At 38.1% G+C, this 26,045-nt stretch overlaps 4 protein-coding genes across 4 annotated transcripts in view; 1 reads left to right on the top strand and 3 right to left on the bottom strand.

Annotated features, from left to right (window-relative positions):
• Nucleotides 1–171: 171 nt before the first annotated feature.
• Nucleotides 172–1,534, top strand: LOC106089219 (glyoxylate reductase/hydroxypyruvate reductase). Its single transcript, XM_013255029.2, has 2 exons — nucleotides 172–446; nucleotides 518–1,534. Exons 1-2 carry the CDS (start codon nucleotides 277–279, stop codon nucleotides 1,419–1,421), a joined length of 1,074 nt encoding a protein of 357 aa, XP_013110483.2. The 5' UTR covers nucleotides 172–276; the 3' UTR covers nucleotides 1,422–1,534.
• LOC106089217 (symplekin) lies at nucleotides 1,444–5,338 on the bottom strand. The gene is made up of 4 exons (XM_013255027.2): nucleotides 5,171–5,338; nucleotides 4,895–5,088; nucleotides 1,784–4,829; nucleotides 1,444–1,725 (listed from the first exon to the last, which is right to left on the bottom strand). Exons 1-4 carry the CDS (start codon nucleotides 5,255–5,257, stop codon nucleotides 1,534–1,536), a joined length of 3,519 nt encoding a protein of 1,172 aa, XP_013110481.2. The 5' UTR covers nucleotides 5,258–5,338; the 3' UTR covers nucleotides 1,444–1,533.
• Nucleotides 5,339–7,844: 2,506 nt separating this feature from the next.
• Nucleotides 7,845–20,084, bottom strand: LOC106089222 (nuclear receptor-binding protein homolog). Its single transcript, XM_013255031.2, has 2 exons — nucleotides 18,286–20,084; nucleotides 7,845–11,382 (listed from the first exon to the last, which is right to left on the bottom strand). Exons 1-2 carry the CDS (start codon nucleotides 19,405–19,407, stop codon nucleotides 9,748–9,750), a joined length of 2,757 nt encoding a protein of 918 aa, XP_013110485.2. The 5' UTR covers nucleotides 19,408–20,084; the 3' UTR covers nucleotides 7,845–9,747.
• Nucleotides 20,085–24,831: 4,747 nt separating this feature from the next.
• The window catches only part of LOC106089212 (exocyst complex component 4), a 69,563-nt gene continuing 68,349 nt past the window's right edge, over nucleotides 24,832–26,045 (bottom strand). The window contains exons 18-20 of the mRNA XM_059361774.1: nucleotides 25,833–26,009; nucleotides 25,559–25,765; nucleotides 24,832–25,497 (exon numbers count right to left, since the gene is read on the bottom strand). Of these exons, the coding sequence (XP_059217757.1) occupies nucleotides 25,321–25,497; nucleotides 25,559–25,765; nucleotides 25,833–26,009 (561 nt within the window). The 3' untranslated portion in view covers nucleotides 24,832–25,320. The remainder of the gene's footprint in view (nucleotides 25,498–25,558; nucleotides 25,766–25,832; nucleotides 26,010–26,045) is intronic.

Genomic DNA, 26,045 nt, shown 5'->3' with positions numbered 1-26,045 from the left:
TCCTTTAATCTGTGACAACCTTTGAACCTCAATTGATTGGCAGCTTTTCAGCTTTAACATGTTATTGGTGTTTTTGTTACAAATACTCATTAATTTTACATCAATTGTGCACAGATAATAGAACCGCTATAGTAGTCCTATCTCTATATGGCTTCTTCTTGATCTCTATATGGCATTATGAAACAATGGCTACTCTAAAAATATATCAGCTGTGCGGTTAGCAACACACACTCATACACCCGCAACAGGTTTGGTCACTCCAGCTAGCTAAAAAAAATGCTAGTTACACGACATCTGATAAAACTGCAAAGCTGTATACGGCTCAATACCACTGATACTTTTACACATAGATTACGAAAGGCTTATTCCAGCATGGAATCTCCAAAAAGTGTCTATGTAACAAGGCCGGATGTTGCCTCTGTAGGATTGGATTTGTTGAAAAAGGAGTAAATATAACATAGTAATTAAAAAAGGAAAGAAATCTAATAAACTTTCTCTTTATAACACTCTCTTGCAGATGCAATGTAACCCACTGGTCTGAAGCAAAGCCAGTGCCAAGGGAGGAACTGCTTAGAAATGTACAAGGCAAAGATGCTCTATTCTGTGCTTTGACTGATAAAATCGATGCCGAAATCATAGAAAGGGCTGGGCCCCAATTGAAATGCATTGCCACCATATCTGTGGGCTATGAACATATAGATCTTAATGAATGCAAAAAGCGAGGTATACGTGTCGGCTACACTCCTGATGTACTTACAGATGCCACCGCTGAGTTAACGCTGGCTTTAATTCTGGCAACCAATCGACGTTTGATTGAAGCCAACAAGGAGGTGTACAATGGAGGCTGGAAATCATGGGCACCCAGTTGGATGTGTGGTCAGGGACTGAAGGGCTCACGTGTAGGTCTATTTGGATTTGGACGCATAGGCCAGGAAATTGCCAGTCGTTTATTGCCTTTCAAACCGGCTCTTATCACCTACACTACACGCACCGAACGACCGGAGGAGGCCAAAAGGGTTTCCGCCTCCTATGTCTCATTCGATGAGATGCTAGGAGAGTCGGATTTTATTATCGCATGTTGCGCTCTAACACCGGAGACCAAGGAAATTTTCAATAGCTCCGCCTTTGGCAAAATGAAAAGTAATTGCATTTTTGTTAATATATCACGGGGAGGTGTGGTGGAGCAAACTGCCCTCTACAATGCCTTGAAGGAGAAGCGTATAATGGCAGCAGGCTTAGATGTAACTACACCCGAACCCTTGCCCTTGGATGATCCCTTATTGACTTTGGATAACATAGTTATTTTACCTCATATTGGCAGTGCAGAAATTAATACACGCACTGAAATGTCCAGAATCACTGCCATGAATATTTTGGCTGGTTTGAAAGGAACTCAAATGATATCTGAAGTGGAACTATAAAGTGATAGAAACATTAAGCATCTACATAATCTAAGACTACATATATTGTGATTAGAAACAGAAGGGTCTTTTTATAGACTCAAATACAAATTATAAAGACATTAAAAACAAATTATTCCTCCCCGGGAGGCAAAGGTTGGTTGGCGTCAGGAAGCATAGCTGTAGCTGAAGCGGGCGGTTGGGCTACTGGCACTACGGTGCTTATAACGGGTACAGTGGAAACGGTGGAAATTGTCGATATTTCCATGGGCTCCTCGATTTCCTTCTTGATGTTTTCCACGGATATAAAACCACCAGAATCGTCCTATAGGATACAAAAAAAATGTAAAAAAAAAACCTCAACATTTTAGCAAACCACTTACGGTAATAAACACATCCACCGCATTGCCTGTTATTATATCCATAATCTGTGGCGTTACTCCCGACATGGGCTCATCCTCTATGCTTTGGGCATATTCCAAAAGCGGTTGTCTCAGATCGGGACATTGTTCTAGTGCCGAATTCAACTGGGGCGCAGGCAAGTGCAACAACACCGGCAAGGAAGTGGGCTTTAAACGCTGCACACATTTCAAGAAACCCTCCCATATGACTTTATGTCGCCACACCTGTTTGTGTATTAGTCTTTGCAAGAGATTCAATACAAAATTACCCAGGCGAGGGTACAAGGTCAAACTTTGTATAATTGTACGCATCAACAGTGTGGGTATTGGTACTATTTCAACCAATTGTTGCAGCACACCAATCAAAACATCCTGAGTGAAAACCTCCTTTTCTGCCAGACACATTGAGGTGGCTTTGACAATAAACTTTAGGTCACACTCGTTAACATCTATGGTGTGCAGAGCCACCAAGACATCGGCGGGACTAGTTGCCATCATTTGATTGGAAAATTCTGGTCCTATGCCCAGCAAGCGATTAAAAATCTCCTTAACCACCACTTGATTGAGTTTGATTAACTTGGGCAAAGCTTTTATTATCTCCGGCTTGGTGAGGCCGGCCAAAATGGGTATCAAAACACGCACATCTTTAATCTTATTGGCATAAAGTTCGCGTACTCTAAGTACCAATTCCAACTGTGGTACCGGCTGCCTTTCAGTCAATATATAGATAATGCGTATAATCAATGTCTCGCAGCCCTTGGGGCAGTCTTCGATAAGCTTTAAAAGCAGCACATTCTCAGGTCCCAGTGCTTTGATGGCCCCATCTATGGATCTCAACATAGTTCTTTTCAAATCGGCCGATGTGTTGGTATAAATGTGCACAAGCTTGTCCAAGAACAATTCTGGTTTGTGTGGCATCAGGGCCAGCATTACCGTTAGACATATTTTGGCAATCTCTTCTCTCCAGCCGGTCTCTACAACAGGTCTGCCATACTCTTCGCCGAAGATGACGGCTGGAGGTATTTCCTTCTTTAAAAATGTGCACCACTCCAAGGCGAATTCCTCAATGCGTGGTGGTAGTAATTTTTGTGTATTATACAAGTCCACAATATGCTCCAAAGCCTTGTCCCTTATATCGTCTCTCTCATGGACAGAAAAGTGTAGCAAATACCTCAAAGTTTTTGCTTTTCTTGGTGGTCTTAATATGCACAAATCTTTTAGCAATTCCAGACCATGAGCCGCGTAATCCTCCTTCAGCACCTCACTCAATAATATCTTCAATGCCTCATCGGGCAACAAAGGAGCTTCCATAAATACTCTTCTCAATAATATAACTTTGTCGCGAAATTCACATTTGCCTATAATGCCTTCTACTAGTTTGGTCAAGAGTTCATTGTATGCATGATCGGGACGATTTTCGGACTTCACATAGGAATGTCTAGTGAAACCTTGCAGCAAGCAATATTCCTCGTACAGCCAAGAGAAGGCCAAATCTATTCTCTGCTTTATATCCAGCATAATGAAGTCGAATATGAAATATCTCACATTGTCAGGAAAGGTGGCAGCCATAATGGTGAGCAACTTTCTTCTCTTTGCCGAGACGCCACCAGCAATACATTGCCTTTCGGCACTCAGCACCCGTTTGACGGAATCCATAAGGAACTTCTCTTTAGTAGCTCGGGAGAAGGGTTTGGTTACCTCTTGCAGTTTCAAAGCTTTGGCCTTTTGTTTCATGCGTTCAATGAGCTCCTGCTCTCCCTTGACGCGCTCCATATTTTCCCTTAGCTTTTTGGTGGCCTCCTCCTTACGCAATTGTTCTTCATCCACCGAGGCAGGGGTTGCATCGACATCCATGGCCTCTTCGGCTGAGGCTTCTACCACCTTTACTTTCATGGGAGGTTCTTTGGTGAAGGCCGCCGATCCTGGTCCAATCTTCTGCTCGGTCATTTGTTGCCCCAATAAATTGGATATTTTTGAAACCTGTTGTGGTATAGATAGATCTTTAATGGGCACATATTCACTGAGAAATGCTTCGGGGGCGCTTTCCGGCAATTTTGGCAAGAAATCTACCACAAAATTTACAGCAACCTCTGTGGATCTAATATTTTCCGCTATATATTTCTCATTAACTTTGTTTGATTTTTGTCTCTGTTTTTCCAATTCCTCCTCATCGATTACCATTTCTTGTTCCTTAGATTTTTCAGCATCGTCCAAACGGTCGTGCTGCGGCCCTAAACGCATTTTCTTGGACAAATTACTTGTTGCATTCTCCAAAATCCTTTTTTGTCTTCGCAATTGTTCCTGTTTGTCCATCTTGGGTACGGAACGTTGTATTTCCCCCTGCGAAGCTCCCAAATCCAAAAGCATATGTTTAATGGCCGATTGGTATTCATAGGAACCTTTATTCTTCAACAATGCTATCAATTGCATTTTTAAACTTTTCCTCACCGAACTGACTTGCGAATCGGTCAATGTTGGCGGCAAGTTGGAGTTCAGGTGTTTAAAGGCCTCCACCACAGGAGCCATAAGACTAGGACGCATTTTAGCTATGGTGCATAAACTACTGGTGCATGCTATTAAATTAACCGAAGAAATGTGTGTTGCTCCATGAAATCTTAACAAAATATCGAAAATATTTAAAGCCTCCTCTTCCAGTTTTTGTCTTTTAATGATTTTTAATGTTTCTGGTATGTTCTCCAGAGAGAAGTCATTTTCCTTCTTTTGGCTATCCTCATCGGGAAAACTTTGTAGTACAACAACGCCTTCCAAGAACTTAATGGCATTTGTGCGTATGCCGTCATTGTCGTTGTCAATTAAATCCAATATTTGTGCCTTTATCAGGCTAAGGACATTCCAAGCTTTCTCGCCGCTGTCAGTCAATTCTTGTTGTGCACAAATCCATTGTAGGCCATTTTTATAAATGCTGCCACAGGCTTGTATGACACGTTTTATTACTTGTGGTGAACGATCTCTCAACAACATGGATACTAAATTTATGATTTGCGCCAAACACTCCACCTTCACCTTGCTGCAATCAAGGGAAATTTGTTAGATCATTTCTATAATGCTGGGGTATGGGGCTTGGGGATTTACCAGATTTGCTCCATAAATGCCACAACTTGTTTGCGCACTTCCATGTTGGTGTCATGTACCAACGATAGAATAGATTCCAAAAACTCTTCCAACAACTCAACGCAAGATCCAATTATGGTTTCCTGTATCTTCACCAGTAATTCACATTTTACTTGGGCATCACCTGTGGCCATTTCATTAAACCATTCCACAACCTTCATGCATGCGTTAAAAATATTGAAATATTAATTATATTGCGAAAAGTACGGTGGAATACCCTTTAGCCGGGTGACTTACTCTAGCTCTTGCCGCTGCGGTTTTCTCATCCGTAAACAAATTAACAGTTTCGCTTAGGAATTGCGGCCTTCCCAGTATGGAATCCATTTTAGTAATTTTCAAAGAATCGCTTACAACTTAAATTAGGACTACTAAAATTCAACAAATTAAAAACTGTCAGCGATTGTCTCCAATTTGTAAAAAAAACGTTGGGGTCGACTTTTAGAGGGTAAAAAAATCGATTATAAAATGAAGTCATCGACTTTTTTCGATTTCTTTCCCAGATGGTTGCATGACATAATTAACAGCTGAGTACAATTTTTTCTCGCGAAGCGCACTATCTGTCAACAAGTTTTGGTTGTTTGTGGGTATCATAGTTAAGAACCACAACACACACAAACAACGAAAAGTGGCGCGAACTAGTAACATACACAAAATCAGAGTTGCAGTTATCACTGATTTTGACAGATAATGCACTCAATATTTTGTTGTTGGGCAACTGCCACTACCTGCAAATAAAATACTTCATTCCTGTATTATTATGTGGCGCGCACATTTTTGTTTACTTTTGATATTTGACAAACGTCAAAATTTGTCAGTGTTAGAAAAAATGGTCGATTGGCACAGCAAAATTAATTTTTTTTCTCACCATTGTTAAAATAGTTGTTATCTTCAAAGGCCGGAACTACATTCGGGTTTCGCGTTGAAACTCCATAAAAAAACAAACGGAAAAATTTGCCGAAATGTGTTGGTTTCGTCATAAATTGTTTTTTCATATAGGGAAAATTTACATTTTGGGACACCCATTGAGAGCACAACCACAGTCGCTATGCAACAAGCCATTTTCTTACGCAAAATAAACGCGATCGTGTTGCATTGCGGCACGCTGTTCGGATTCGGCTATAAAAAAAACGCCCCTTGAGCTTAAACTTGAATCGGACAGCACTCATTGATATGTGAGAAGTTTGCCACTGTTCCTAAATGGAATGTTCATGGGCAAGTTTGTATTTTTTTTTGTACCCCATAAAATACAGTTTTGCCCATTATTTGAAAAAAAAAAAAAAATTACCCAAAAACGTTTTTTTGAAACAATATATTTTTTTCAACTGTGGAACTCTTGTGTTCTTGTACAGTAACGGTTTTACGTAACGAAACGATCCAGCCATCCCACCTAGATTTATGTACAAATATTATCTTAATAAATTTAAATAAATATACAAGCTTAAAGCTAGCCGCTTGAAATTTTGCACAAATACTTTTTATTAGTGTAGGTTGGTTGGAACTGTAAATGGATCAAATCGGTCCATGTTTTGATATAGCAGCCATATAAACCGATCTTGGGTCTTGATTTCTTGAGCCTCTAGAGGGCGCAATTCTCGCCGATTTGACTGAAATTTTGCACGTTGTATTTTGGTATCACTTCCAACAAATGCGCTAAGTATAGTTCAAATCGGCTCATAACCTGATATAGCTGCCATATAAACCGATCTTGGATCTTGACTTCTTGAGCCAATAGAGCACGCAATTCTCATCCCATTTGGCTAAAATTTTGCATGAGGTGTTTTGTTATGACTTCCAATAACTGCGCTAAGTATGGCGCAAATAGGTACATAACCTGTTATAGCTGGCATATAAACCGATCTGGGATCTTGACTTCTTGAGCCTCTAGATTGTGCAATTCTTATGCGATTTGGCACAAATTTTGTACCACGGCTTCTCTCATGACCTTCAACATACGTGTCTAATATGGTCTGGATCGATCAATAGCTTGATACAGCTCCCATATAAACCGATCTCCCGATTTTGCTTCTTGAGCCCCTACTAGGCGCAATTCTTATCCGAATGAACTGAAATATTACACAAGGACTTCTGCAATGTTCAGCGGTCATTTGTTGTCCGAATCGGACTATAACTTGATATAGCTCCAATAGCATAACAGTTCTTATTCAATATTCTTTGTTTGCCTAAAAAGAGATACTGCGCATAGAACTCGACAAATACGATCCATGGAGGAGCGTATATAAGAATCGGCCCGGCCGAACTTAGCACGCACGATAAATGTATTTTTTCTCAAAACTCATAAAAAATTCTCATTAATGTTATGAAAGTTTTTCATAAATTTTATGATAATTTTTTTTTAAACTATACGTTTGGCTTTCATAAATATTATGACATGTTTCCTTGAAATGAGATTTATGAAACGTTCTCATAAATTTTATAAAAAGTTTCGTTGGGACGTATTTAAACATTATTTTCATAATTGTTATGACAAAAACATAATATCATAAACACTTTTCTTTCGGTGTAGATGGCGGTAGTGGTATAAAAAATACTTTAACGCCAGACTGTCTACTTCGAATGCCCTTTTACGTAAGCATACTGTTTGTGTTTATGCAATTTGACGGGTATCCAACTCCTAAGGATTGTATCCCTTTTACGCTACAGGGTTTTGAGGCTCATTGGTCTGTAAGCCGCTTAACTCACCTTGCCAGTTTGCCGCCTGCCAGGGGTTTAAAGTAAAAGCGACTCCCAGGCACGCTGTGAATAAAACACAATTTTTTTTTTATTTTTTTGGTTTTTTGTCTTCATTATATGAATTTTGTTTTTATTTTTGTAATGAGTTTTTTTTTCTTTCTATGAAATATATGAATTTCGTATTACTCTCTAATTTTTCCCAGTAATACTTTAGTTTAAATATTTTATTGATGACTTTATTTTATGCTACTGCAAAATAGAATTATTATTTTTATTATATATAGTATTTAGAAATGGCGTTTGTTTTTCTTAAAAAAACAAAAAATGTTTTGCTTTTTTTGTCAATATCTTGTGTAAGCATGTTTTTGCTTGATGTATGTATGTATGTTGTCTTGGATATTATGTATGAATTACAATAAATACATTTAAATAAGCTATGATTTGTTTTTGTTTGTTTTTTTTTTAATATTTTGTTGTTGTTGATTTTGTTTTTATCATCATCATCTATTTAGTTTGTTATGTGTGTGTGTGTGTGAGTAGTTTGGGGTTTTGTTTTCATATTATGTTTGTTTTGTGTTTCTTGTTTATAGATCGTTTTATTTTCGAGCAGCAGATCTTTATTTTCTAGCATATTTGCAATCAATCAAGAGCATCATCATCATCATCAACATCATCATCATTATGTTTGATCGAAATGTCGATTAGTTTTTATCTTTGTTTAATTTATCATTATTAAGAGCTTGCTTCTTGTTTGTTTTTTTTTTAATGTAAAGATTTATTTACTGATCATAATCAATAATAATAATAATAATAGTAATAATAATAATAACTTTTAGTAATAATAAAGCGCACAATTGTTTTTCTTTTTTTTTCAATGATGTAGGGGGTAGGGTTATGTGTGGGAAGATGAGGAGAAGGAGGAACAGGCATTGGGGGGCAGGGTGGATCTTCTCTCTCTCTTTATATGTATGTAGTCCAAATGGATTTTATGTGTATGCTTAGAAATGAATAGTATGTTTTAATGTATGTATGCATTGTTTGTATATATGAGTAGTCACAGTCATTTAAATATATTTATATGTATATTTTTTGTTTTTGTTTGAATTTGTTTTTGTTTTTTTTTTGTTTCAAATTTTAGTTTACACAGCGTAAATTGAAAAATGTTAATATTTATTTGGATTTATTTATCAAGCAAATTATGGAGGTTTATGGGGTATTTGGTTTTCTCTTAATGGGTTGTCGTCGTCGTCGTAGTCATTGTTGCCGTCACTGTCCTAGTCATGGTCTTGTCATTGTTTAAATAATGAGATAATGGATTTGCGTTTATTTTTGTTTTTTGTGGTTTTGCTATTTTAAGTTTTAGTTTTCTTCTTTTTGGAAGCCATTTTCTTGTCTTGTGTGTTTTCTTTAATTTCATAGATTTTCTAAAAAGTACCAAAGAGTTACTTTAGTCCGTAGGGGTTTGGTTTTTTTTCTTTATTTTCTAAAAAACTCTCAAAGGATTTTTGGGTTTTTTTTTTTGTTTAAACAAATTTTGTTTTTAACTTTATTTCTTGCATTGTTTTATGTTTTTTTGAATTAATATTAAAGTAAAAATAACATATTTTTAACCAAAAAAAAAAAAAACTAATAAAATTAATAATTATACTCGTTCACAGTCTCTTTTCACATTTTTTGTTTTGTTTTTTCATAATGTTTAGGACTCTCTCCGCTAGGCTATAACAGTGTCTTGGTGTGTGTGTGTGTGTGTATGTGTTCGAATTATAATGTGGGCGCCACTATTAATTAAACCTCTTGCTAAGCTTAATGGTTAGGACAAACAATGGAAGGAGTTGGAGCTAGCAGAGTTGTTGGTGCCTTAAACTGTCTGACTGTAATACTCTCTATACAATCTAGAAGAAGGATTGCTGTTTTCTTACTCTTACAAGAGACGACTAATTGAAATGAGTTAGTTTTTCTTATTACTCTTCTGTGTTGGCCTTTTTCTTTGTGTGTATTTTTTTTGTATAGCAAAAACTTGTAAAAAAAAAAGGTTTGAGGAAGAGGAGAAAGAGAATTGATTTGTTTTTAAAACATTCAGTTTGGGGCATAACTACCTTAAGGTAAATTAAAAATACTATTTATTAATTAATAGTGGTTGAGGGAGACGCATAGGTGACGGCGGTGGTGTTGGTGTTGGCGGCATTCGGCGGTTGAGGGTTAGGATTAACGGAAATGTTGGTAAGATGTGGATACATTGCAGTGTTGCTAGTGTTGCTGCTGCTGGAGACCGGGGCATTGTTGGCACCACTTAGGGGATTCATGTACTGTAGATGGCCAACTCCACCAAGCGTTGTAGCCATGCTCTGATCTGTCACATCCATTGACATCATGGAAGGATCTATGTGTTGTAGTTGCTGCTGCTGCTGCTGTTGCATATGCTGTTGCTGTTGCTGCATCACATGTTGCTGTGGAGGTGACATCTGTTGTGAGGGATGCTGTTGTGGTGCTGGTTGCTGTGTGGGCGGGGGATGCTGATGTTGATGAATTTGCTGCATTTGCTCATGGGGCACATACATGACATGGCCGGCTAGCGGGTCTGAGGCAACCATGGGCACCGTTACTGTGCCCGCTAAGCCCAAGGCTGTTGCTGCAGCTGCATTGGGGGGCAGGGGTGAGGCTATTGCTGAACTCATTTGCGTAGGATTCTGGGCGCGCATCATTAATGAGGCCGCCGCAACAGCATCAGTGTCAGCCACCGACCAATTCCTTTCCATTTGATTTAATGTTGTCATTATATTTGCAGATGGCCCCACCGCTGCTGCTGCTGCCCCAGTTGCCGCTGTTAGGTTGTTTGCTGCTGTGGATGGTAATGTGCTGCTGCTTGCTGCTGCTGTTGGCAATGTCTTTGTTGTCATCATTATGGCATTATTATTGTTGTTGTTGTTATTACCGTTGTTGTTGTTGTTGCTATTGCTAGTATTGCTTGTTGTACCGGATATTGTGGTGGTACTCTGTTGCTCATTAATCGTAGCACTAAATGTTCTCTCCTGTGCCCCATACTCACCAAAGGCCGCTCCCCCCTCTGAGAAGGTGCTGCGTAAGGTCTCCTCCAGCAGGGCCTGTATCTTGTCTTGATCCTCAGTATGTACAAAACCTAAGCGCACTAGTTCTTGGGTTAAATCCGCTGCGGTATCACTTTCAGTGACATCACATGATAATTGTCGATTCATCTTATCGTCCATACGCAATAATATGGTCATCAGAATATCACTGCTGCCCTCCTTTAATTTTTTTACACTACACATCATATTGACAATACGACGTGACTCAATATCTACAGGTTCTGGGGTGGCCGACTTCACAGAATCGGCCCGTTCGGGTGAGGCTGCTCTGGAGCGAAAATGCGGTGGTTTCTTGCCGCTAAAGGCCGTCAAGGGATAAACACCATATTTAACATCTTCTACGAATTTTTCCAGTTTATCAGCCGTGGGTACATCGGCCAGACGATACTCTCTGATATAGGTCTTAGGACCACTGGCCAATTGCTGCTGTTGCGACTCATCTCCGCCCGCTGTTGGCGATTCGACATTCGCTGGACTTGATTCTGGCTGATCTTCTTCACTGACAGCATTTTGAGTAAATTTCACATAGGCCATTATCACCTCGGGCCGATTGTAACGTTGCATCATGCCATCAATGACCGTCTCTGAGAACATTGTACGATTCGAGGAAGAAAATATCAGGCAATGGGCAGTCAGTAGTTTAAGCGAGTGCACCTGTTTATGGTTTTTGTTTTGATTTTGGGGAAAAAAAAAACACGGGAGGAAAACAGACATCAATATTAACATTCATATCTAGAAATGAGCACCTAACAAAAACAATTTCCCTTATGTCAAAGACGACAGAAGGCACGAATTGAGGGATTTAAAAGTGTACATTCATGTGTATCTAACTACTATCATCATGTACAATAAAATGATGATGATGATGATGGTGATTATCTTAAATGCTGGCTGGGACATGTGTAAAACTTTTACAAGCAACCAACCAACAGACCCGCCGCCTTTGAAATTGTCATTTTGCTTTGTGTGTGTCGTTTAATTCAATTACTAATGAAGGTTAAATCAGTTGATTTCTTTGCACACAAAAAGAGGCAGGAGAGTAAGAGATCCAACTATCCGTCCGTCCGTCCATCCATCCATCTACATACAGTTCACATTAGAGGTCGTAATATTAAAAAGTTCAATGGCAAAACTATTTGCCACAAATATGTATGGTAACCACAATATCACACTTGTAAAAATATGTTCCCATGCCACCAACAGTGTGGAAAATTACGATAGGCCCGACCATGCGATAGGCAACATATGAAGAGGTTCATTAAAAAAAAAACAGATATAATAAGAAAATTTCCAAATTATATTTTTATACCCTCCGCCGTAGGATGGGGGTATACGAATTTTTTCATTAAGTTTGTAACACATTGAAATATTGATGTAAGACCCAACAAAGTATATATATTCATGATCGTCTTTACATTCTTAGTGGATTTAGCCATGTGCGCCAGCCCATCTGCCTGTGTGTCGAAAGCGCCCTAACTTTCGAAGGAGCAAAGCAAAGCGCTTGAAATTTTGCATTAATACTACCAATTAATTGGGATTGTAAATGGGGGCCAAATCTATGTTTTGGTATAGCTGCTATATAAACCAATTTCGGATTATAGATTCTAGAGCCGCAATCATTATCCGACTTGCCTGAAATTTAGTATGAAGTGTTTTGTTCTAACTTCTAATAACTGCGCCAGGTATGGTTCAAATCGATTCATAACCTGATATAGCTCCCATATGGACCGATTTTGGATCATGACTTCGTGAGCCTCCAGAGGGCGCTATTATTTTCCGATTTGGATGAAATTTTGCATGAAATATTTTGGTTTGACCATCAACAACTGCGCCAAGTATGGCCAAAATCGGTTCACAACCTGATATAGCTCCAATATAAACCGATCTCCCGATTCTACTTTTTAAACCTCTAAAGGGCAATTATTATCCGATGTGGCTGAAATTTTGCACAACGACTTCTTGTAAAACCTTTAACTTACGTGTTAAATATGACCTGAATCCCAATCGTATTTCTTGACTATATTGGGGGGAGTTCTTATGCGATTTTGCTGAAATTTTGCACAATGAATTCCACTCTGTTTTTGTCCTAATCGGTTCATAAATTGGTATTTCTGAAATGGCATAGGAATTCTTATCCATTATGCTTTGTTTGTCTATAAAGAGACATCGGCTAAAGAACTTGAAAAATGCGATGGAGGGTATATAAGATTCGGCCCGGCCAAACTTAGGATACTTTTACTTGTTGAAATTAAGATTAGATTGGGTTAAACAAGTGAGAACATTCAACTACTCATAGTTCCTAAAAATCACTTTTTTTAACAGACGTTTTAACCTTACGTTAATATGTAGGCGGCAATTGTGATGCCTAAAAACTTCTCTACTCGGGCTAAAATCTATGGAAAATTCAAAAGTTTTGTCCTGAAAACCATGGGTCTATAACAGTGATGGGCAAATACACACATACTGTTCTCCATTATTGTGTAAGTGCATAAAAACATAAGCCAATAGGCTTGTAAATAATATGCACATGGCTTAGTGCGCCCTCTACTGGTCTATAATCAACAAATAAAAGCGTGCAAAGTTCGACCGAAGTTCATAATAAAACAAAGGATAAAAGAAAAGAATTGATTTAATATTGGTGCTATATCAATTGAATTGAATGTTGGACACCATAGTAGTAGTGGAAGTCATTGTGTAAAATTTCAGCCAATTCGAGTAAGAATTGCGGCCGGCTCAGTAGAGTAAAATAGAGAGAGAGGTTTTTATGGGAGCTGTATCTGGCTATAGACCGATTCGGAACACATTTAACACGTATGTTGAAGGTCATAGGAGAGGCCATTGTACAAAATTTCAGCCAAATCGATCAAGAAGTCAAGGTCCCAGATCGGTTTGACACTGTTGTTAGAAGTCATAACAAAACACCTCATGTAAAATTTCAGCCAAATTGGATAAGAATAGTGCCACATAGTGGCTCAAGAAGTCAAGATTCAAGATCGGTTTATATGGCAGCGATATCAGGTTATGAACCGATTTAAAGCATACTTAGCACAGTTGTTGGAAGTCATATCCTAACACCTCGTTCAAAATTTCAGCCAAATCGGAAAGGAATTGCGCCCTATAGACGCTCAAGAATTCAAGACCCCAGATAGGTTTATATGACAGCTATATCGGGTTATAGACCGATTTCAACCATACTCAGCATAGTTTTTTGGAAGACGTAATAAAAATAAAATCAAAGCATGGACCGATATGGCCCATTTACAATCCCAACCGACCTACACTAATTAGAAGTATTTCAAGCGGCTAGCTTTACTCTTTTGAAAGTTAGCGTGATGGACGTGAGGACAGACGGACGGACCTGGCTAAATCGACTTAAAATGTCATGACTATCAAGAATACAAAAACTTTATGGGGTCTTTGACGAATATTTCGAGGAGTTACAAACAAAATGACCAAATAGTATATCCCCATCTTATGGTGGAGGGTATAAAAACTCGGGGTTTTAAAAAAAAAAAAATTTTTAATACAGGACCAAAAACAGAAGTTCTTGTTATGGGGTCTATCTCTCTTCATTGTACGACAGTAGTGATGTTACCCGTTATTTGAATAAGCTCAGTTTTCGAACAGTGTGAAAGTCTGTACACTTGGTAGATTGGTAGGCTGACCTCAATTTTTGATTTTTCAACTTTTTTGGTTTTCCAACTTATAAATATCATGTTTATTACCGCAAAAATCCCCGTGGATACCTCAAAATTATTTCACTTCCTTTAAGTGCACTCGTTAATAGTGCAGAATAAAACCATGAATGTCGGGTGAGTGTTACAAGGGGTCTGACTGCTTCAAATTTCATGAAAAATGTCGAAAGTGACATTGGCTGTAACTGAAACGAGTGTAAAGGGAGATCTTTCAAATTTCGTACATTTGGGTAAAAATGCGGCTTTTGTGCGCTCAGCTGCGTACACATATGGTTTGATCTGATCCCTACTCAGATGTTGAGGCGTCCATGTAACTAACTATAGCGGCGAAAATAGGTAGCAAAAGGGCATTTCTGGGCTCAAACTTAAATCGGGAGATCACTTTTTCCATACTCGGCACGATTGTTCATTGAAATCGAGGCAAAAATAATACTTTTATAATCTCAAAAATTTTCTTCTCGGGAGATCGGTACAAAGGGTTTCATATCAAGATATAGACTATCTTTGAACTTTAGGCTGAAGAGTAACTTCAACAAACAGAGGGACAGGCTATATGTCTAAATCGTCAATATATACACTTTGTTGGGTTGAAAATGTATAATTTTATGTGCTCCAAATAGAATTGCAAAATGGTCAACTCTTCGGTGGTGGGTATTAAAACAGATACCGCATTCTTGGATTGTAGAACATTTGGTAGGTTTTGAACGGGTTTTGGCAGGATTTCTTATAAATGATGGTAGGAATTAAAAATCTTGAGTGGCAGCACTCATCGTGATTTTGGCTATCTGTTGAACGGATGGACGAATATGGGTAGACTAACTTAACCCATTAACGACGAATCGGTAGAAAAATATCCAAGAATAAAATTGTCTCGGAAAAATTCTACCTCGAGTTAGGACAGAGGTAATCCATTGGTTTGGCGTAAAGTGGACGAATGATACTAGTTAAAAAAATGTTTCCCCGTCATATAAGTTCATGTTTTGGGAAAAAAAATGGCTTTGCGATTTTCGGCAATTTTTATAGCTCAAAAAATCAAAAAAAAAAAATTTTTTTTTAATATTAAAGTATATTGGCTTAGAAAATAAAATATATACTTTTTTTATAACCACCACTATAGGATGGGGGCATACTAAGCTAGTCATTCCGTTTGTAACACCTCGAAATATTGATCTGTGGCCTTATAAAGTATATATATATATATATATATATATTTTGGATCGTCTCGACATTCTGATTCGATCTAGCCATGTCCATTCGCCCGTCTGTCGAAATCACTATAGCGGTCGAACGCGTAAAGCTAGCCGCTTAAAATTTTGCACAGATACTTAGTATTGATGTAGTTCATTGGGGATTGCAAATGGGCCATATCGGTTTAGATTTGAATATAGCTGCCATATAAACCGATCCACGATTTGACTTCTTGAGCCCCTTCAAGCCGCAATTTTAAACAGATTTGGCTGAATTTTAGCATGTATTATTCTGTTATGACTTCCAACCGCTGTGCCAAACACGGTCCAAATCGGTCCATAACCTAATATACCTTCCATATAAACCGATGTCCCGATTTGACTTCTTGAGCCCTTGCAACCCACAATTTTTGTAACATTTTGCTACAAATATTGCACATAGTGTATGACATCCATCGGGTCTTTCGACTACACTTGTCGAAGCAAGTATAGTTCCTAGAAGCATTATTTTTTGCTGGTTTGACAGAAGTTTAGTATGTCTTTCAACTAAATTTAGTTTGTATATATTTTTAGAAGAAACCATGGTGATGGGTTCCAAAGATTCGGCTCGGACAAACTTAGCACACTTTTACTTGATACCGCTGATTGTCCGCAACTGCAGTTGTAACTGCTACGTATGCAACATTTTACTATTCGAAAACAACAACAGCACCACGCTCAAAGTTCCAGGCTATATGTTGCTCATAGTTATCCCATGTCACATGTAATGTTTAGATAATACCCAAAATCAATCATTCAGCAATCCTTCCTCCATCGGGTCAATCCGGTCCTTACAATCGGATGCCATGGAATTGATTAGTATAGGTCGGTTTGGATTGCAAATTGGCCAAATCGATCCATGTATAACACACTGCTACAACAACAATATACTTATCAATATCAAATTCAAATTTGCCCACGAACATTCCATTAAGTAACAGGGCGCAAACTTCTTACATATTAATGAGTGCTGTCCGACTTAAGTTAAAGCTCAATGATAAGAGGTCCTCTTTGTTTAGAAGTTTTTACATGGCTGCTATGCCATTTGAACATAGCGAACACAAATGTCGCCGGCATTACAAATACAAACTTTGCCCACTTCACTTTGCGGACATGCTAACATCTGCGCTGCGATGGCTCCTAGTAATAACTATCATGCCTAAATTGGAAATATTTTTTTTTTAAATCGGAGCATAAAAGCAATAAAGAAATGCTATAGAGCTGCTGTCGTGTTTGGATAGGCATCTTATCAAGGACCTTATTATAAACGCCACACCCTTTCCAGGCAATCAGAAGTTAACATTGTTCTGAAAACCAAAGCTTGCTTAGAATTGCTGGGATGATTGAAAAGACATTGCTTTTAATTTATACATTTGTCTTTGTTCTAAAGTTTTTGTAATAAACTGGAACTAGTTTTGGGGTTGACGACCCCTTCTCATCATAACTTTATGAGTAAAATTGATTTGAAATTTGAATCGTCACAAACAGCAGCGCTAAGCACGCAGTTAGTAAATTTGAGAGATGCCAATACCTCTTTAGTTATCAAAACATCAAATCCATGGATAAAATAAGTCTGCACCTCAAGTAAATGAATCAGAGAAAACCCACAAAAAAATAAGTTATGCATGCCAAGTTACTCTATCATGTACTCTAGCACTGTGTACTGTGATATATGCTGCTTTTTATATGCGACAGGCGACAAGAATCTGTTCGATAGCAGCATATTACTGTGTGGCGCTGTGCTGCAGTGTATGAATCACACTTGCCTTGTAAACTATAAGGCAGCGCCACAACACACTTGTAACATACTTTAAGGGATCAATAAAATACGACGTGTAAAGCTTGCTGAAACAATCAATTTATTGCAGATGGATGGATGGGTACATACAAACAAACGAACAAACAAACAAAAAGGTCATTAAATGTTGGCCCTGCCAATAAGAAGTTTCTATAAGCAGTATAATCGTTATAGTATTTGTCTGCAATAAACAAAATTCTGAATAAATTACGGAAATATATTATGCAAATACACATTTCAGGGTCGACGTGGAGTGCGATAGAGAGTATGAATCAGCGAATTAAGCAAGACCTATGTGAAATTTGACAAAACTTCGACAAAGACAATGTATCCACCTATAATGTGATCCTTCAGCTTTAATGTGGATGCCACAGCCTATACATAAATATGTATGTGCGTGTGTGCGTGGTGTGTGTGTGTGGTGTAAGTGTTAATGAACCTAACTTCAATTTTTCTGCAAAGCCTAAAGCTGCACCCCAGCACGGTTGCAATTGTAATTTGGCTATAGTGTTATTAGTCAGCCAGTCCGTCAATGTCCTACTTTAAAAATTTTAGTTTGTATTCAAGCTGGTGTGGTTGTTGTTGTTATAGCTTCTTGTTGTTTAACGCTGTAGCCATAGTCTACGTCTCTTTCTTCGTCACATATGAATGAAGCACAGACAGGGGCACACACAACAACAACATAAAGACACGATCAAAATGCACAAAGCATACCAGCCAACTACTGCAACAACCACATCAGATGCGACAGGCCAATGGCTGGTTGGGCGGAGGGCGGACGGTTGGATGGATAAACGGACAGACAAAATTAAAAAAAAATCGTTAAACAATTACTCACCTCAAATAGTAGTGGATGAAAAAGTAAATCACTGGCTTTGGGTCGTTCGGAACGATTCCTTCGCAAGCATTTATAGATTAAATCACGTTGCAAATCATTTTCCAGACTATTTATGGTCCTTAATATTGTCTTTTCGTGGATGGCTGTATTGGGTTCACTATTTTGTATCTCCAGAGCGGCCATCTCGAGAGCACACATGCCAAAGGCGTAAATATCGACGGCGGCGGTGAGCTGACGAACTTCACCATATTCGGGAGCCATGAAATGTAGGGCACCATGTTCAACGGCTTTGTGCTGTTGCTGTTGGCGAATGCTATGATGGACTGCATCGGGCACAACGGTGCCAATTTTGACAAGACCGTTGTGCTGGATGAAAATGCTATCACAGGTTAGATTGCCATGGATGATGGGCGGTACGCAGGAATGCAAATAGTTAAGCGCTGAAAGAATTTGTGTGCACCAACGACGCCATGCCTCCAAAGGGAGGCGCTTGGAGTTGCGCTTGGTGCGCTTAAGGAACTGTTTTAAAGAACCGGACGACATGTATTCCGTTATAAAAATCACTCGCGGCCGTTCGGGGTTTTGAATGTCTGTCCAATATCGATGGAACTTGACTATATTCTGGTGATCCAGCTGCAGGAGATTATCAAAGACCTGACGCATCTTATCCTCCTGCGATTTAAGTTCCTGTATACTGGTATATTGCAACTCGTTCCAGACGACTTCCACACCCTCTTCCGTGTCCATAGCCAGATGGACACAATCAATACCGGGTATATCACGTTGATCGACCTCCTCCCGTCGCTTCAACCATCTCCCACAAGGAGACTCTTCGAGAATTTCACTTTCATCCTCCGAGTCGTCGCCAGATTCGCGCGGCGATGAATCAGCTGCCATGTTATTTACAGCATCTGCTGATGAACTAGAGGTTGCTGTCGCACCAGCAGCTATTATCTGGGGTGGTGTTGTGTTGTGCTGTGCCTGTGGTATGTTGTGGTGTACATATTGTGAACTGCCTCCACTACTACCAGCACTACCCCCACCGCCGCCGCCACCATTGCCACCACCTCCAGCACCAGCACCGACATTAGTGCCGATCTGAGCTTGATTATTACCGGACATTGACAGCTAAGTGGTTGCGGCAAACGCCTCCACTAGCCTCGGATTTGCGTTCTAAGCCGGTCTCTTCCTCTCCGCTGGATGTGCCTGTGTATGTGTTTGCCTATCTCTCTCTTTTTGTATGTTTGTGTATTTACACCTATTGTTGGTTGGTTGGCTGGCTGGTTAGTTGGTTTGCCTACTTCGTACTTGTTTAAAATTTCAATTAATGTCGGCTAGTTTTGTTTAATTTTCTTTCCGATGGCCTTGATGGAGTCTTTGTTATCTATTTTCGCTTTTTGCCGTCGCCTGATGGCCCGTGTTTATTTTTTATTTGGCTTATATCGTTTTCTATTTGTTTTTCCACAAAAAAGATTCAGATGTCGTTTACTCGATCGGTCGTTTCTTAATCTCTTTCCAAGATGTATGTGAGTGTGCTGTGCTTTTTAAGGCGTATGAATAGTGTTTTTTTTTTTCTCGTACTTTTCACTTGTCGTCGTTGTTTCGTCGTAGTTTTAATGCAAATAATTAATTAGCCATTACACTTGGTTACTGGGTCGTTACACACTTGAATAGTCTTTGCTCATTGGAATCATTAAATTATTTATTAAAATTAATTAACAAATCTTTAAATATTCCCAAATTACAGAAAAGAAAATCTCATTATTAGTTAGTGTATCCGTGCAAAAACTTAGCATTTTGACAGAACTATGACTTATAAACCAAATACTGGCGAACGCGGAACGTTAGACGTGTTGTAACGTACGATAACGAGATTAGTAAAATAGAGGCACACCACCTTATATCCTAGTATTGCCTTCGACTTTTCAAACGAACAACTGTCAAAACGCACTATAAAAAAATGGTGACGGAGATAATGCCAACACATTCGGTACAAGTGTTACTAAGTTCTATGAGCAAAATAGTAGCGACATGTCGCTGCATCAGAATAAATTTCGCGAAATTTCAATTGCAAATGTAATGAAATGGTCACGAAATGGACCAAATCAACTCTGCTTCAATAATTATCTTTCTTCGCTGAGAATGAAGATATCTTTGTTGCGTGTTGTTGTTTGACTTTTGTTTGTGTTCTGACCATGGCGAAACAATCAAAGGTGGTCTCATTTGTACTACAACCACAAGCCACAAATCATATGGTGCAATCTGCCATCTTGTTATCAAGCTGATCGTACTTTTGCCACCACACGCAAAGAAATTTGTGTGCGTACATAAGCAGAGTATATGCGAGAAGAAGATGCCTACAAAGAGAAAGCAAACAAAAATCTGTCATCATATTACCGTCAAACCTGGCCACCTGTTAACGGCTGTTCGCTTGAGACCACCTTTTTAAATCCACCTTGTGTTCTGACAAAGAAAAGAATCCGTCGGATTTCGCAATAATTTAATAGGCATTTTCGCTGAGAATAAGGTCTGTACTAGGCTTTAAGCTTAGTACAATAGCCAATAAATAAATATAAAGTAGAATAAAGTGGTCTTTAAGCCCAGTACTGACTTCGACTTTTCGCCCAAAAAACTGTCATAACGCATATATAAAAATGGTGACAAAGAAAATATTAACACATTCCGCAGAAGTAGTACTGAGTTCTATGAGCAAAATAGTAGCGACATGTCGCTGCGCCAAAGGAAATTTCGCTTCAATTAATTGGAAATGTAATTAAATGCTCACGAAATGAGTCCAATCAACTCTGTTTCCTCATAGTTGCTCTTGTTGGATGACTTTGTTCGACTTTTGTTTGTTATATGTTGTCTAATAGAATGCGGAATATATCTCAACAATTAATAAACAATTTTCGTGCGAGTGAAGTTAGTGCTAGGTTTTAAGTGGATTTTCTTGATTAAGGGTTGGTATTCTATTATGTTCCGTAAGAAGAATTTGACAGTTATGTTTTGTTTTTGTTTTCATACCAAAAGACGTTTCTTATCTGTACTTATTGTTTTATTAATTTTTTTTTTCGCAAATAAAAAAATAACAAAAAGAAAAAACGAACAATTGAAACCAACAAAACAATAATAATGCCGACAATGATGTCAAGCGGCAAGCCACTAAAATTTCTTTCCAGCAATTGTCAAAACAGATTTAAAAAAAATAGTGACGAAAAAACTCGAACACATTCCGTAGAAGTGGCATTGAGTTCTATCAGGATGCACTTATAAGGTATGACCTCACCTCATAAGTGCGAACAGATGAGTACAATTCTTTTGTTTTGATTCTGCAGTAAATCTAAATGTCATAGACTTGATATCCTTCAAATAAATCAGGAATTAAATACTACTCAAAACTTAGTTAATTTGCATTAAATGTGCGACTAATTGAAGCGAAATTTATGCTAAGGTAACGACATGTCGCTACTGTTTTGCTAATAGAACTCGGTACCACTTGTACGGATTCGTGTAGTGATTCGTGTGAAAAGTCGAAGTCAAAACTAGGCTTTAGAACTCTACCGAATGTTTTCGCATTTTCTCTGCCACAATTTTTTAAAACGCGTTTTGATAGTTTTTAAGCCTAGTACTAATTTCATTTGCACGAAAATTGTCTATTAATTAGTTGCGAAATATGCCGCATTCTATTGGACGACAAAACACCAACAAAAGTCATACAAAGCCACACAACAAAAGCAAATGCGTTGAAACGGAGTTACTTGCGATCTAGTTCGTGAGCAATTAATTGTAGCGAAATTTTTATTGGCGCAGCGACATGTCGCTGTTATTTTACTCAAAGAACTCAGTAACACTTCTATGGAATTTGCTCCCACAGGGCGGATTTAATAAGGTGGTGTCACGCGAACGGCAATTAACAGCCGGCCAGGTTGTATTATGATGTCAGATTTTGTTTGCATTCGCTTTGTTGTCATCTTCTTTCTCGCACATTCTCTACTCATGTACGCACACAAACTTCTTTGTGTGTGTTGGCAAACCGTCGATCAGCTTGATGGCAAAATGGCGGATTGCACCATATGACTTGTGGTTGTTGTATAAATGAGACCACCTTTAATTGTTTCGCCATGGTGCTCCCATTTTATTTGTCACATTTTTTAAAGTTCGTTTTGACAGTTGTTCGGGCGAAAAGTCAAAGTCATTACTAGGCTTATTTTTTTTTTTTTTTTTTTTGGACTTTAAACGAAATGGCAGAGTACGACTCTATATGCCAGGTTGTACTTCCGAAGTTGGTGTCCCCACCAACTGTAAATTAAAACACGTGTATTAAAAATACAGAATTAAAACCAATGTACAGTTATAACTGTACTGTGTATAACGATGACTAAGCATCGAATCCCGAAGCGTCCGCTTCAGACGAATTCTAAATGCAAAGTGTTACTAGGCTTAAGGCCAAGTATTTGCGCGAAAGGCAGGTAATGACATTTAGAGCCTAGTTCTGACTTCATTCAAAGGAAAAATGCCTATCTAATTATTGCGAAATCCGAAGGACTCTTCTTTGTCAAAACACAAACAAAAACACACAACAAAGACAACAGTATAGAATCAGAGTTGCTTCGGCCCAAAATGTATTTAACAAAGTGGCCGCATAAGCACAGCTGATGGAACTTGATATGTGAAGTCATTTTTGAATTCGCCTTATATAAAATTTTAAACTTCAAAATAAATATTTTATAAATTGATTTTTGAGTTTTCTGCTGTTTTGATTCCTAAATTAGGTTATAAATGGTGTGTGTATAACAATTTTAATCGCTATCAGCTTCACTTAGGAAACGTAGGTTTATTGCGTCGCCCCCGAAATAAATTCAAAAAGCGCTGAAAAACAAAAACAAAATTTACGGCGGTACAATGTCAGATATTAGAATGAAGAAGATAAGGTGTCAACATGCATGGCAATAATGGGGATCAGACGGGCAGAAAAATTTCCCTCCTATCTGCCATTTCAAGCCCCTATTGCATTAAAAATTGCCAAAGGACTTAGTGCCTGAAAATAATTTAGACAAGAAAAAGTTTTAATATAGCCAAAATCCTGAATCAATTCAGTCAGTGCCACAATAGGTGCACAATCGCCAACCAGCTCGATTTCAAAGTCCTTGCAGTTGCTTGTTAGAAGTCCTATCAGCAGTGAGAGTGATAGTTCCACCCCATCTGGGAGAGATCCCCTAAACATACCAAATTACTTTATATTGGTGGATAGCACCAACTTTATCTTTCGGTGGTTTAAGTCAAGCCTATTGGCCAATCATAACAGCATACGACCACACTCTGAGATGAAAACGTCATCTTCGTAGCCAACAAGCTTTAGTCCCCTCCTTTTCAAATGACCTACAAATCCCACAATTATCCTAGAGCCCCAAAAAGGATTACAAAAACCGTCATTGAGCTCTTGTCACAACATTCCTATTGGAGCCCTTTGCTAGTGGTACGCTAACTAGCAGGACTATGGCTAGATGAACACCATTTTTCCTGTCTAAGTTATTTCCAGAACATAGTCCTCTCGCCACTCTTAAGTGCAATAGGGTTAAAAATGGCAGCTAGGAGGCAACTTTTCCAGCCCGACTGGCTTCCATTATTCTCATGCATGTTGGTTCCTTATTTTCTTTTTTCTAATATCTGGCATTGTACTGTCGTAAATTTTGTCTGTGTTCTTTGGCGCCTTTTGAATCTTTTTCGGGGGCGACACAATGCACCTAGTTCCCTAAGTGAAGCTTCTAGCAATTAAGGTTGTAAGACGCGCACCATTATATAACCTAATTTTAAGAACCATAACAGCAGCAAGCACCAAATTCAATTTAGAGAATATTTATTTTGAAGTCTATATTTTTATAAGGCGAAATCAAAAGTTAAGTTCCATTAGCTGTGCTGATGTGGCCACCTTATTAAATACATCTTGGATTGGTGTAAGCAAATTTGCCGAACATTTCAAATGTCACGGCGAATTGAATTTTCTTCGCTCTGTTTACAAATTTTGAAAAATCAAGTTCCCATGCTTTGTTGTAGCAATTCGCCGATGCGGCCACTTTATAAATACGCCTTGATTCGGCCAAATTACATTTGTGAGCATTTAATTACATTTGTAATTAAATTGGGCGAAATTTATCCTGCTGCAGCAACATGTCGCTACTATTTTGCTCATAAAACTCAGTAAGACTTGTACGGAATGGGTTCGCATTATTTCGTCACAAGTGTTGGCATCATTAAAAGGGACTCTAGAGTTTATCTTTGCGCCACGGTGGCCTCCATCCCCTTTACGTTAGGTTTGCGATATATCTCCTATTGTATATTACCGACAATTACTTTTTGGGCAACCCAATATATGAGAGGAATTCATTGAATTTCATTGGATGACACATAAAGCGCATTTTTTTTAAATTCGTTTAAATTTGGACTAAAGTTATATATCCTAGAATTCGCTTGTCCCCAACATCATGTAGATGGGTAAAAATTTACGTAATAAACCATCATTACTTGTTATAAAAACATTTGTACAAATTGTAAATAAACAAAACAGACACTTTCTTTAATTGATGCTGTCATGCCTCGATTTCTATTCAGTTTTATCTATTGCCAATTCATTACAAGTATTATTTTATTGTTACAATGATATACAGCATTTTCCATTTTATTTCTATAATATATAGTTAATAATAATGAACAATATATAGTTATATGTATATTGTATGTATAGTTAAGCAAATTATTTGAACATCACCTATTGAATTGAACGCTGATACTCGTTTCTAATATGAGTTAAAACCACCAACCAACTCATATGCATGCATTTTCTATTGAACTATTGCAAAAAACTTCAACACAAAAAAGCTCGCAGGAAAACAGTCTTAGAAACTACCAAAAATTAAAAGTGTATGTGTTTTTGGGGAGGCGTTTTTAATATTTCACATTCTAAATGTGAATATGCCAATGAAATGTGTTTGAAGTTAGTGTCTGATTTTAGGTTTATGCCGTTATTATTATCCTGCATTATACGACGATACCAGTTGAAGGCTTAGCTCCCAAAATATCTGATAACTTTTGTTGATAATTTGCCAGGGTATTTGAATCTGTTATGCCTCGTGTTTTACACGACAATTGCAATGCATTCAAATATTGCATTTCTGTGAACTGCAAACCTTGTTCCACAAGGGTTGTGAGTATAACCTGAAAGACACAACAAATCTTGTATTTAATAACATAACAAACTGATTTTTGAATAGTTTACATCAGGTTCCATGCATAATAGTTCATAAAATTGTTTGGCTTGATCAAGAGCCACTTCCCGCGACGCTGTTATATTACTTAGGGTTTGTTGCAGTGCCAAAGCATTGCGACATATGCGTTGCACAGTAATTTGATCAATATTCTCTATATAATTAGAAGCTTGTATCAAAATTAAAGCGGCCAAATGAGCCAGACCTTCAAATATATACTGAAAGATAATTAAAAAGGTCATGTTAGCTTTAAATATAACAATTTTTTAGATGTACAAAACCTACTCTGGTCTTTCTGGGATGTAATGTGGTGCTAAACGCTTCATCCATTTCCGATAAACGTTTGGTTAGAATTTGAACTTGTCTATCTGGCTCCAAAATGTCATCTTTGGAATCTATGTAATTATCAGCTCTGGTCCTTTGTGGCTTTGAGCGTAAATAATGGAAACATTGCACGCGCACCTTTTTTTTTGAAGATAAAAAACGTATTGGCTTAAC

The sequence above is a fragment of the Stomoxys calcitrans genome, chromosome 2, assembly GCF_963082655.1.
Source record: "Stomoxys calcitrans chromosome 2, idStoCalc2.1, whole genome shotgun sequence".
NCBI classification, from domain to species: domain Eukaryota; kingdom Metazoa; phylum Arthropoda; class Insecta; order Diptera; family Muscidae; genus Stomoxys; species Stomoxys calcitrans.
The sequence above is the reverse complement of the archived record's forward strand: the minus strand, read 5'-3'. Positions and strand labels throughout refer to the sequence as shown.

Excerpts from the sequence above, each read along its gene's own strand:
- LOC106089217 (XM_013255027.2), bottom strand. The coding sequence starts at position 5,257 with ATGGATTCCATACTGGGAAGGCCGCAATTCCTAAGCGAAACTGTTAAT. Across the intron at positions 4,830-4,894 it reads GCATTTATGGAGCAAATCTG|CAAGGTGAAGGTGGAGTGTT; the intron begins GTAAATCCCCAA and ends CCTTGATTGCAG. Across the intron at positions 1,726-1,783 it reads CGGTGGATGTGTTTATTACC|GACGATTCTGGTGGTTTTAT; the intron begins GTAAGTGGTTTG and ends TGTATCCTATAG.
- LOC106089219 (XM_013255029.2), top strand. The coding sequence starts at position 277 with ATGCTAGTTACACGACATCTGATAAAACTGCAAAGCTGTATACGGCTC. Across the intron at positions 447-517 it reads TTGGATTTGTTGAAAAAGGA|ATGCAATGTAACCCACTGGT; the intron begins GTAAATATAACA and ends ACTCTCTTGCAG.
- LOC106089222 (XM_013255031.2), bottom strand. The coding sequence starts at position 19,407 with ATGTCCGGTAATAATCAAGCTCAGATCGGCACTAATGTCGGTGCTGGT. Across the intron at positions 11,383-18,285 it reads TTCATCCACTACTATTTGAG|GTGCACTCGCTTAAACTACT; the intron begins GTGAGTAATTGT and ends AACCATAAACAG.